Here is a 12170-nt window from a genome sequence, read left to right as displayed (position 1 = left end):
AAATCAATGTTCATAGAAAGGAAAGCAGTTCTCTAATTTGTGTGTGCATCATATTTTGTCCCATGTGTTAGTTTATAGATACTTTACTGGGTACTCTGGTGAAGGAACTGCAGAACAAGTATACCCCTGGTCGGAGAGAAGAGGCAGTGAACGTCACCAGGAGGTTTCTGCGCTCTGTAGCTCGAGTATTTGTTATCCTGAGTGTGGAGATGGCCTCGTCCAAGAAGAAAAAGTAAGGACACGGGATTGTGTGTTTTATTCTAATTCTCTTGTGGTTCTTATTCAGTGTTTCTGCTTATTGTCACTATCTTAATCATGTTGACCAGTGCACTTTTGAATTGGAATTATATAATCTAACTTCTTGCTGTATTAACTAGACCAAGGCTCTAAAGAAGGCAGGGCCAAATTACAGCCTGCCGGCCAGTTGTGACCCGTCGTCCAGTTTTAAATTGGTAATTAGAGCAGCAGACATCTGCTGTGGAGAAATATGGATGAATGATCAACCAAAACCTAAAAGGAGACTTTCACTCCCTCATCCTCCGTAGTAAAGTGTTTGGTTATGGGTTAACTAATGACGTGTCATTTTTGTTTTTATCAATTTCTTTCTCAAAGCAACTTCATCCCCCAGCCCATTGGAAAGTGTCGGCGTGTTTTTCAAGCTCTGCTGCCGTACGCTGTGGAGGAGCTGTGTAATGTGGCAGAGTCACTGATTGTTCCTGTGCGAATGGGTATCGCTCGGCCCACAGCACCATTCACATTAGCTAGTACTAGCATTGATGCTGTACAGGGCAGTGAGGAGCTGTTTTCTGTGGAACCTCTGCCTCCGAGACCCTCGCCTGACCAGTCCAGCAGGTGGGTTGTCTTTTAATGGTTTTCTTTTTGTCTGGTAACCGTGTAGAATTGCTCTGTGGGTCATGATGGATGAAGATACACGATACTAATGGCATGTTCACACCAAACGCGTCCAAAGCGTCAACAGCGTCAGGTTTACGGATACAAGATATGGTGGACGCGCTTCTAGGGAGCGTCAGAGGTCCTGCGCCTCCTGTGCCGCGCGTTTTGAAGCTTTACGCACGGCGGACACTGTGCGTTTTGATATTTCAAGCTTTTGACGTGGGTCCGGTACCTCCAACGCGGCCGACGCTGGAGTTGGAATTGTTGAACTTTTGGGGCATATCGCGGCCCGTCGACTAATCAGGAGTGTTCCCCAACCGTGATGTATTCAGAATAATGAAAAAAAACACTGATCGGAAGCGGAGACAGATGGACAAGCTGGAATAGAGCGCCTGCAGTTGGTGTCCTGGTAGTAGATGCGAGCGCCGATGCGGGTCAGCAGGTTGTCAAACTGGGCACGGGAGGGATGGAAGTAGCGCTGAAAGTGACTCCTCATAGTGCAGCTCTGGTGAATCCAGAAACGGCGCAAATAAAGCCAAGCCACACTCTTGATGATGTAAAGCCGATGAACGGGAATCGGAGGCGGAGTGTTCAGCAAGGATCTCCAAACTTTATTCTCCATTCACCACACTTCTTTATAGCCCCCTAGCATCACAGTGCACACACTGAGTCACACCAAAATACATCCGACCAGAAACACCGCCTTCACAACACAATGTTCTCCACCACTTCACAGTCACTGGGTGAAATATGAATATAAATGATGGCTACAGTATCATCATTGTATGAACACCAGCGGCAACAGAGAAGCCCCTCCCCTCAACGCGCTCCCTTTCAAACTTGTTTCGCGTCCCGGGCATCTTCGACGCTGGTGACAAGTGTACTGATTCAATGTGCACAAGCGTCCAACTACGGGTGTGAGGCACGATTTCGACGCCTGGATAGCGTTTGGTGTGAACACAGCATAACGGTGCTTTACACAGGTTTAGTCCTGGACTTTGTCCAAATGGGCGGAGGACAGCTGATAACTTTGGTACTTTGGTTTGGCTCAGTTTGCGTTCAGAGCTCAACTTCTGATTGCATGAGCTAAACGCTTTACATGTTGCTTGTTCTCAACTAAAAAAGCCATGTAATAAAAATTTGAATTTGCCAAATGTGAAGATGTTATAACTGCCATTAGCATTCGCCAACCTCGTCACAATAACACTTGTCCATTTACAGCCAGGATCACCCAGAACTGTGACCACTACCAACATCCCAGTATTAGACTGGCCTCTTTACTTGCTCGATATGAAGCCTATCATAATGTATATAAAATTTGAGATGTTCTGGATTGATGAGTATTTCAGTGAATCACCCACCCCCAACTCACTAGGAGCTCCCAAATGCTCTGTAGGCTGAGTGGGATCAAAGACAGATCAACCATCTGGTCACGTCAATGCAACAACGGGTACAGGCATTTCTGGCTGCAAATGACGCGCGCACACACTCCCCGTGCGCTACAGACACGTTTTATCCACAATTTTTATTTTTTTTTTATTTTTAGTATAACTCACTCAGTGCCATTGACGAGTTAACTCGTCATTTCAAATCCAAATGCTCAGTGTCATTGACGAGAAAACTCGTCATTTGCATTTTTTCACGGACATTACTTGAAAACACCCTGACGGAGGTCCCTCATCATAATTTAAGCTGTAATGTGATGTAGTGACCAACTGTGCCCTGAAGGTGGCAGCAAGCAGCACACCTTTAGATGTAAGATTAGCCACTGATGCTACCTTAGCCAAGGAGGAAGAAGCAGGAACGAGTGAGATTTATGGTGCTATGGAGTGATATTGTGAAGTATCCAGCAGCTCACAGCACCACATACTAACACAGAACATGTATGGACCTGAGTGGATTATTGATAATGTTGCGATCGTGAGATAAAACCATCAACCAAACGGTCATCTCTGCTTGTCGGGAGGAAGATGACGTAGCGTCTGTGTGATTGAGGGTGGGGGGAGGGTGGGCCTCAACTGTGAGCCAGATAGCAAAATAATAGGTGACATGTAGGTGGTGGTAGTGCACCTTTGGATGCAGAGCTCAGAGGGAGAGGAAAGAGTTTACGAGACAGAAAATGGCGAGATGATGAGAGATGATGTCGATTTTATCACCAGTGCACAGCAGACCAGAGCATGTGTGGAACTTTAGTGGATTATTGGAGTGTGGCGAAGGTGAGATAAAACGATTAAAAAAGAAAAAACGGGGCAAGCAGTGACACTCCTCAGGATGAGTAAGTTGCGCGTGTGCAGGCTGACGGGAGAGAAACTTGGAGGAACGCCAAATACAGTAAGAAATCCATTCAACTCTGACCCAGATAGCAAAATAACAATAATTTTCTCATCAAAAGCTCTGTCTCAGTGTTTTTTTTTGTTGTTTTATATAAGGAAACAATGTTCAGATCTTAGAGTGTTCAAGCAAAATTAAAGTCACTGACAGGGGTTTTTTTTTTTTTTTTAGAAAAAGGCTGTTTTCTCAGCTTTTTGCTCTGAAACTTAGCTGAACTTGCTCTATTCAACTGATTACAGCTGATTACAGAAGAACGAAACAAGCCAGAAATAAAACAAAATTCTGATGAAAGTAGAGGCTTCAATCTTTCAGAATCTGGTGTCAGATTTCAAATAGTCATACTACAAAATATTCTGTGGGTCTTTGAAATCAGTCAAAATGCCACTCGGGGGTAGAAATTCTGAAAATGGCTGGCACTAAATTTGTTAATGCTCGCCATTTGTCTCAAATGTCCATTCTAGAATGGTATATACTTTTTTATATGTTGTTAAATATAATCACAAAAAAAAATTAAAGTAGCATTTTAGTAACTCTTATATTATTGTCAGTGCGGAAATTAGCAGAAGATAAGAACAAAACAAAATAATGTGATGAGTCACCCTGGTTTGATACAACACTGTGGATGCACTTCATGTTTTCCAGTTCCAGTCAGACAGCTGCCTCTTATATCATCAGGAACCCTCAGCCTCGGCGCAGCAGCCAGTCTCAGCCTGTCAGAGGGAGAGACGAGGAGCAGGACGACATTGTATCAGCAGATGTGGAAGAGGTCAGTAGACTTGGCTAAAATGGTTTGGATGCAATTGAATGTAAAAGATTTTGGTGATGTTTTTGAGACCAAAGCTTAATTGTTGAGACACCATTATGCTTTAAATTAAAATGATATTTTTAGATTTAAAGTTATATTGTTTTTTTGTCAGGTTGAAGTTGTAGAGGGAGTAGCAGGAGAGGAAGACCATCATGATGACCAAGAGGAGCAAGGAGAGGAAAATGCTGAAGCTGAGGGACAGCATGATGAACATGATGAGGATGGTGAGATTTGTCCTAATGATCTTATTTTTGAAAAAAAATTGGTTTTCTGGCAAGGTCAACATTAAGTGCACAGTATTTTTTTCTGTTGTTAGGAAGTGACATGGAGTTGGATCTACTGGCAGCAGCTGAGACTGAGAGCGACAGTGAAAGTAACCACAGCAATCAGGACAACGCCAGCGGCCGCAGGAGCGTTGTCACGGCAGCAACAGCAGGCTCAGAAGCTGGTTGGTCACATAAAGTCATTAACACGTCACTTTGGGTGTTTCATGGAAAATTCATCAGTCTAAAAAAGCAAAGGGCTTTAAAACTTGGAAATGCAATTCATTTATTTAATTAGAATTTTTCCTTTTAAGGACCTTGATTTGCCTAAGTGTAATAGCTTTCCCTTCTTTCAGTCTGTGTTATAGATTTATTTTAGAGTTAGAGACTAAAGTCCTCTAACACTTGGACTTGACAGTCAGTGATTTGGAATATGGGTTTTCTTTTGAGAGCTAATAATATAGCAGACTAAATCTCTGGCTGAATATGTATTTTATTTGCAGGCAGTAGGGTGTCCTTGGCTTTTCCTATTTTTGGTATGAGCTCCTTTTTACTTTAATGCATATAAAACGTGCCAGAGCCGGAGTGAAATTGCAAAGTGGCCACAGTTTTCCACTCAGCGTTCCTTCAGTTTGTCCACTTCTCATGTGTTATAACTAGGGATGTTGCATACCGACTGTTTTCCTTGCCGACTTGTCAGAACAATGTGTTTGCATTCAAAGTTGAAATAGTATTTAGATGTGCAAGACAGACAAGTAATTATGTAAATACAATAATATATTTTCCAAATTCAAAGTAAAGCTTGACTACTTGGTTATACAAACGGAGCAGCCATGTAATCAATAATAAATGTTAGATTGAACAAGAAAAACATTTTTTTTAAAGGGGATTTAACAGGTCTTGTTTTTCAGTTCATTTTCACATAGCTAGGTACACACACACGCATACACACATATTTCTAACACTCATTTTGTCTCTCACTCTCTCTCTCTCTCATACATTTTCACACACTCAGGGGCCAGGGGAGGATTTACAGTTGGCTCGGGTTCACTATTTAGTTATAGCTTTTCAAACTTTACCTCCCTTCCTATCATCAGGTAAAACTGGCTGATGTCCAGCAGCTTGTGTTTAATGAGATTTCAAATTGACTCAGTTGAATTAAAGTATAAAAAGTTTCGTGTTGCACAGTTTGCCTATAATGTCTTCCTTCCAAACGACGCTCGTCTTTTTTCTCGCTGCCTTGCAGCAACAAGTGCACATGTGGACGTGGCGGGCAGCCTTCATGCAGTACCTGAACATTGATCATTTAAAAAATGTCTTGTTGTGGGTGCGTTGCTAATTTGTTGTTTTGTAATATTTTATACATCCCACTTCCGTTTATCTAAAACTCATGCTGCTGCTGTTTTAATGAAGTTACTTAAAATCAAACAAACAAAACGGTTAGTGCTCTGGCTGTCGACTAGAATGCTGTGGATGTGTAAAACTACAAGATGAACGGTTTACATGCCAACATCCCTAGTTATAGCACCTCACATTTTCATCTAATATGCTCCCTCATTGAAAATGCACTCTTATTGACATTTGAGCAAAGTAACATACTAATCCAATAGACATTTGTTCACTTGGTGTGCTGTCTGTGTTTTTTTTTTTGTTTTTGCTTTTTACCTCATTATTATGTTCTTGCATTTTCCACTGTTTGTAATGTTTGTATTCCTTATTGCTGTTTTCTCAAATAAGAATGTTACTTTTATAAATTTATTAAAAAGCCTAATATTTGACATTAATTGATTGGAAGGGACTGCGACTTTTCTGACTTATTTTGACTGCTTGTGTTATTTTGCTTTGTAGTCCTTTCTCTAACCCTCTTCCCCGTCTTAATAAATCTAATGTGAAAGACTAGAGTAATGTAAAGATGTGAAATAATTAACCATCAACCTGTTCTTTCTCTACTTTACTCTATCTTCCTCCTCATGAAGGTGCCAGCAGTGTCCCCGCCTTTTTTTCAGAGGATGACTCTCAGTCCAATGACTCGAGCGACTCAGACAGCAGCAGCAGCCAAAGTGATGATGTTGACCATGAGACATTCCTTTTGGATGAGCCGCTAGAAAGGACAACCAGCGCTGCACATGCTAACAGTGCAGCCCAAGCTCCTCGCTCCATGCAGTGGGCTGTAAGAAACACTCCCAGTCAAAGAGCAACTGGAAGCGCCCCATCAAGCTCTTCAACTCCAGCAGGTCACTGAGCTTGCTGGACTAAAGTTGACCTTCTTCTGAAGATGGTGTCACTTGAAATATAAACCACTGTTTGTTTGTTTTTTCCCTTTCAGCAAGCTCTACAGGTTTGATATACATTGACCCCACAAACCTGCGTCGCTCCAGTGCCATTAGCTCGAGTGCTGCAGCAGCAGCTGCTGCTTTGGAGGCCAACAACTCCAGCAGCTACCTAACGTCTGCCAGCAGCCTTGCTCGGGCCTACAGCATCGTCATCAGGCAGATTTCTGATCTTATGAGTCTGATTCCAAAGTACAACCACCTTGTCTACTCCCAGTACCCCGCTGCTGTGAAGCTCACATACCAGGATGCTGTTAACCTGCAGGTGAAGCTCAGAGCTTTTGTATTTATTTTTGAAGCACATTCTATTTTTATGTTAATTTATTAACCTTAGTTTGAATGCAGAGACCATGTTTGATATTGAGACATTTCCATTTACCCTGACCACGAATTAAACAATTACGAGCAATGTTGTCAGTTTCATACATTAGAAAAAGCTTTAAAGTAGAAAGCTTCTTTAGTACACACACAAATTCACTTTGAGGAGAAACTACCTTTGTTTCCTACTCCTTACACATTGTTTTTCTGTTGAATTGGTTGCTATGTTATATTGGTATGGTCATTGTGTAATTTTAGAACTACGTGGAAGAAAAGCTAATACCAACTTGGAACTGGATGGTGTCCATCATGGACTCCACTGAGGCTCAGTTGCGTTATGGCTCAGCCTTGTCCTCTGCTGGAGATCCCGGCCATCCCAGTCATCCACTTCACGCTTCTCAGCACTCAGCTCGGAGGGAGCGCATGACTGCTCGAGAGGAGGCCAATCTGCGCACACTGGAGGGTCGAAGGTAAATGCTTTGTAAATCTTTCGAAAAAAATACAAAAACTGTAAAACCTAAAACATTTTGTGCTGATTTCAGGAGAGCAGCCACTCTGCTGACAGCCCGACAAGGCATGATGTCAGCCCGGGGGGATTTTCTAAACTATGCTTTGTCACTGATGCGTTCCCACAATGACGAGCACTCTGATGTGCTTCCTGTGCTGGACGTGTGCTCTCTGAAACATGTGGCCTACGTTTTCCAGGCTCTTATCTACTGGATAAAAGCCATGAACCAGCAAACTACCCTGGACACCCCACAGATGGATAGAAAGAGGTAAATGCAGAGAATCACTGAACTAGCCTCTTAAGATACAGTATTTATTGCTTACGGTGGCGCTTTTAGTGTACTGTTTTTTTTTGTTTTGTTTTGATGAATGATCTTTTTTGACTTGCAGGAATCGAGAGATTCTGGAACTTGGTTTGGACAATGAAGATTCAGAGCATGAAAACGACGAGGACACCAATCAAAGTAAGGCAGAAAATGGTTTATAACAATAACCAATGTTGATTAAACCAGAATCAGAAAATTTTTAATCATCTCCGTTGGGCAATTAGACAGGCAAAGAGCAGCATGTAAAGAATAGAAAATTGAGGAAAAATAATAATAGTAAATGAAAACAACACTGGTAATAATAAACACCCACGTGAGGTAAATTTAATAACAAGATGCAAATGAATGATAAAGTGTTGAATGCTTATGTATAAGAAAAAAATTATGATGATGAATAGAATAAAGTATATATACATTTGTAAACATATTTTTACTGAGTAGATGTAAAAGAGTCTCACTATTGTGAAGTTTTACCATTGTATAAGTCGCACAACTGTATGTCATACCATTGTATAAGTGTGACTTATACAGTTGTGCAACTTATACAATAAAATCCATATTAGCCTGAAAACGAACCGGATTCAAATTTCCGGATTTACCGATATATATATATATATACACAAATGTTTTTTTTTTTTAATTCTTTATTTTATTTTATTCAATTGTAGAATACTGTAGATATTATGTTGAAGGTTAAAGTTTATGTAACCAATTGGGTCACCTTTTCCTCATACCTACTGTTGCTGACTATTGTTCTCTGTTTGAGTAACATCACTCGATCAAGCCTTTTCTAACATTCCACACTACAAAATAGGTAATTATAATTTTTAAATTAAAAAAAAAAAATTAAATGTATGATTCATGCTGATATCGGATTAATATTGGTATCGGCCGATACGCAAGGCTGCAATATCGGTATCATATCAGAAATGAAAAAGTTGTATCGGGACATCCTTACTGGTAATCAGACCCATTTTCATGATAGTAGATATTATGTGAGGATTGGATTATGCTTGTTTCTAATTATATAAAGTTGCAGTTGGTAAATGTTAGCTTTTTGAGACATCCTTGGCTTAAACAAATGAGGTATTCTGACCTATTTTGAGAATTTGTAAATGAGTTTTATTACAGTGTATGAACATTTTCTTAAAATAATCTGATCACTAAGATATGTTTTCATAAAGGCCACAAAGAAACACCTGTGGTAGTGCCTGACTTTGGCTTTTTAGTTACTGTAAATGTCATAAACTCGTGTTGGCACTAGTTAGTTGGCACTAGTTATTTGTATTCCAATAGTTTGCATTCTTATTTTAGACAAGACTAGAAATAGCTTTGGGGTTAACACTGCCCCTTTTACAGTTGCCATTTATAAAATGTTGGTTTTTTTCCAACTCAGGTTCAACATTGCAGGACAAGGATGAGGACTGTGTTCCCTCTGAGACGGGTCAAAGCCATCCTTTTTTCCGTCGCTCTGACTCCATGACCTTCTTGGGATGCATCCCACCGAATCCCTTTGACGTTCCCCTGGCAGAAGCCATTCCTCTGGCAGACCAGCCTCACCTCCTGCAGGTCAGATGTGCTGCTGTTGTTTTTTTTGTTGTTCTGTTACTCCTGCTTTCTTGTTTGCAAGTTAAATAATCACTAAACATCTTCAAATAAACTGGCCTCACACTTTTAAGGTATATTCAGTAACTCTGTGTTTTTCACAAAGATCTTTAAAAACTGAAATTCTGTGTTTTATATGAAGGTAGATATGTTGCAAAGACTTGAGAGCTTGTAGATACTAATACATTTCATATCACAAATGATGGGGAAAAATGTGAATGTGTAGTTATAATTTAAGCCCAAAGAAAATATTCACACATGCGTGATTTGAATGTGAAGTCACTGAAAAAATATTCACAAATGTGTAGACTGATGATTACACAAATAAAAACTACTTTTCCCGCGTGAATTCGCGCTGCTTGACTTTTGCAACACATTTTGCAGATGTCTGTTGCAAAACACATTTTTACCTGAAGAAATACCCCCGTCATCTCTCTCCCGCTCTCCTGTATGTGTGTGGAGGGGGGATTGACCCATCAGAAGGATGGAATTGGTGGCCAAGCGGTTAACGCAGCAAACTTATGGATTTTGTTTTTCTCAATGACGCAGGATTGATTTCCAGTGGAAGCGAAGTGTTTATTTTCATGAGACAAACCACATACATGTTCATTGTTTTATTGCTTTGTCACATTATACAGATTGCATATTTTGTAAAATGCATTAACCGCTTGGCCACTGCATCAGCTATTAGCTTTCGATCCTCATCTCTACATACCATTTACCTAAATTTAAACAAGGAGAAGCACTCTCCATGACTCTTTTTTTTTTAATTCAGAAATTACTCTAACAACCTTTTTCAAACAATCTGTGGAGGCAAATTTCAGCATGCTGCCTTTACAGTGCAGAATAATGACTTTGTGTCGGTTAAATTTTAACTACACGCTCACATTTTTTCTCATCATTTGTGACATGAAATTTATTTTTGTTTTTTTGTTGTTGTTTTTTTTTTTTTTTATGCACAAGCTCACATCACATTCACATCACATTTTACAAGCTCTCCAATTGTGCAACATATCTACCTTCATTATTTTACAGTTAAGTACTCAACAGACCTTCACAGCCCAAACATGTTTGTGGAAAGATCAAATTTGTTCTTGGTTTTATTGCTCTTGCTACATATCGGGTGTTTTTTACTTTCTTGCGCTGTTTCTCTCCACATTATTCTCCATTAAGTTTTGATTACATCGCAGTACCCTATGTCATTGTTTTTTAAATTTTGCCCTATTTGTGTCTCAAATGTTTCTTGGGCTTGAAACTAAAGCCTTAATTTCCTTTGAGAACATTTAATGTAGCATTGCTCTAATACTAAGCAATGTATAGTCAATGATAAATGGAGGAAAATGGTAAATGTAAAGAGCCAAAACTCATCATCAGGCAATACATCTGAGGATATCTTTTGGCCATGTATAGTTTGCTGACTGTTCTTAGTTGTAATACATTTATTACAACATTTTTTCCTTCAAGCTGACCCTGGACAGTGTTAAAGTGATTATTATGGATCTAATTTAGAGACATTACCTTCTTACTATCACACTGAATACCATCATGTGATACTGTTTCATTAAACTAATAACTGCTTTACCAATTCCATTAAATTACTATTGTTAACAATCATTGTAAAGGGCAAAAGCCTTTGTGGTTCAAAAGTCTCACTTTCTGTTGGTTTTCAACAGCCTAATGCCAGAAAGGAGGATCTGTTTGGTCGTCCTTCTCAGGGCTTGTATTCGTCCTCATACATGGCAACCAAAGGCCTGGCTGAGCCAAGTGTGGACAGGAACTGCCTGGAGGTAAACATGGGCTCCTCTCTACCCCCTCCATCACAGGTATACCACCCCCTCACCGGGTTAACACGCTGGCCACTGTGTTCTAATATCCTAGACTAATAAACATCCCTGAAATTTTTAAATAGTTGAATTTGAAATTGAACTGTGCAAAATGTATCCATTATTTATTTCTTTTGACTCATTCTTCTCCAGATTTAGCTCATATGTTGGATGTTCTTCCTCTGAACAAATTCTTGGATATTGGAACATAGTCATCTCTGCTTCATTTCCATTTTTTCATTCTGTCATCAAGCAGTTTTGCACTCAGACATGAAACCTTTAACTTTATTCAAACAGATTCTGCCCACTAAGATGTCGTACTCAGCCAATTTAAAGAATGTCATGAGTATGGAATCAGGCCAGCGCAGCACTGTAAACCAGTTGTCAACTGAGCAGGAAATGGATAGTTCTAAACCAGGACCTTCTCCTCATGACCTCGCTGCCCAGCTAAAGAGCAGCCTTCTGGCAGAGATTGGCCTGACTGAGAGTGATGGTCCTCCTCTCCCATCATTCAGGTGATGTCGCCTTTCCAGTAATATTGTAATTGTATTAGATTAGGACCCGTTTAAGACAATCACCCTTGTGAAATGAAGATATAAAGAGCAATGCATTAAACAAGTCTATAATCTTTTGTCTGTACAGACCTCACTGCAGTTTCATGGGGATGATGATCTCACATGACATGCTTCTGGGTCGATGGCGACTCTCATTGGAGCTCTTTGGCCGTGTCTTCATGGAGGATGTAGGTGCTGAGCCTGGATCGGTAGGAGTACGATTCTGTTTATTTTTATTATTTGTTTCTAACTAATACTCCACAACCTGATTTTTATTTTTTTACAACCTCATTTTCTTGTTGATCATTCACTAGACTTGACTATTATCATACTCTAAATGTTTAAAAAACAAACTGGCATTTGGACACAAGTTCATATTCTTTGACTTGGCACTAACATTTTGACAAACCTTAG

General features: G+C 40.0%; 1 protein-coding gene across 8 annotated transcripts in view; it reads left to right on the top strand.

Moving 5' to 3' along the window:
- ubr5 (ubiquitin protein ligase E3 component n-recognin 5) overlaps window positions 1-12170 on the top strand; it is a 43753-nt gene that overhangs the window by 19913 nt on the left and 11670 nt on the right. For 6 of the 8 annotated variants that reach the window (XM_028469720.1, XM_028469712.1, XM_028469718.1 and 3 more), the window contains exons 33-46: window positions 72-232; window positions 613-852; window positions 3868-3991; window positions 4143-4254; window positions 4347-4478; window positions 6270-6527; window positions 6620-6888; window positions 7200-7411; window positions 7484-7717; window positions 7839-7912; window positions 9171-9343; window positions 11053-11202; window positions 11500-11717; window positions 11845-11965. In XM_028469720.1, the coding sequence (XP_028325521.1) occupies window positions 72-232; window positions 613-852; window positions 3868-3991; window positions 4143-4254; window positions 4347-4478; window positions 6270-6527; window positions 6620-6888; window positions 7200-7411; window positions 7484-7717; window positions 7839-7912; window positions 9171-9343; window positions 11053-11202; window positions 11500-11717; window positions 11845-11965 (2478 nt within the window). The remainder of the gene's footprint in view (window positions 1-71; window positions 233-612; window positions 853-3867; window positions 3992-4142; window positions 4255-4346; window positions 4479-6269; window positions 6528-6619; window positions 6889-7199; window positions 7412-7483; window positions 7718-7838; window positions 7913-9170; window positions 9344-11052; window positions 11203-11499; window positions 11718-11844; window positions 11966-12170) is intronic. The other 2 variants (XM_028469717.1, XM_028469719.1) reach the window with 2 other exon arrangements.

The sequence above is a fragment of the Gouania willdenowi genome, chromosome 16, assembly GCF_900634775.1.
Source record: "Gouania willdenowi chromosome 16, fGouWil2.1, whole genome shotgun sequence".
Lineage (NCBI taxonomy): Eukaryota > Metazoa > Chordata > Actinopteri > Blenniiformes > Gobiesocidae > Gouania > Gouania willdenowi.
The sequence above is the reverse complement of the archived record's forward strand: the minus strand, read 5'-3'. Positions and strand labels throughout refer to the sequence as shown.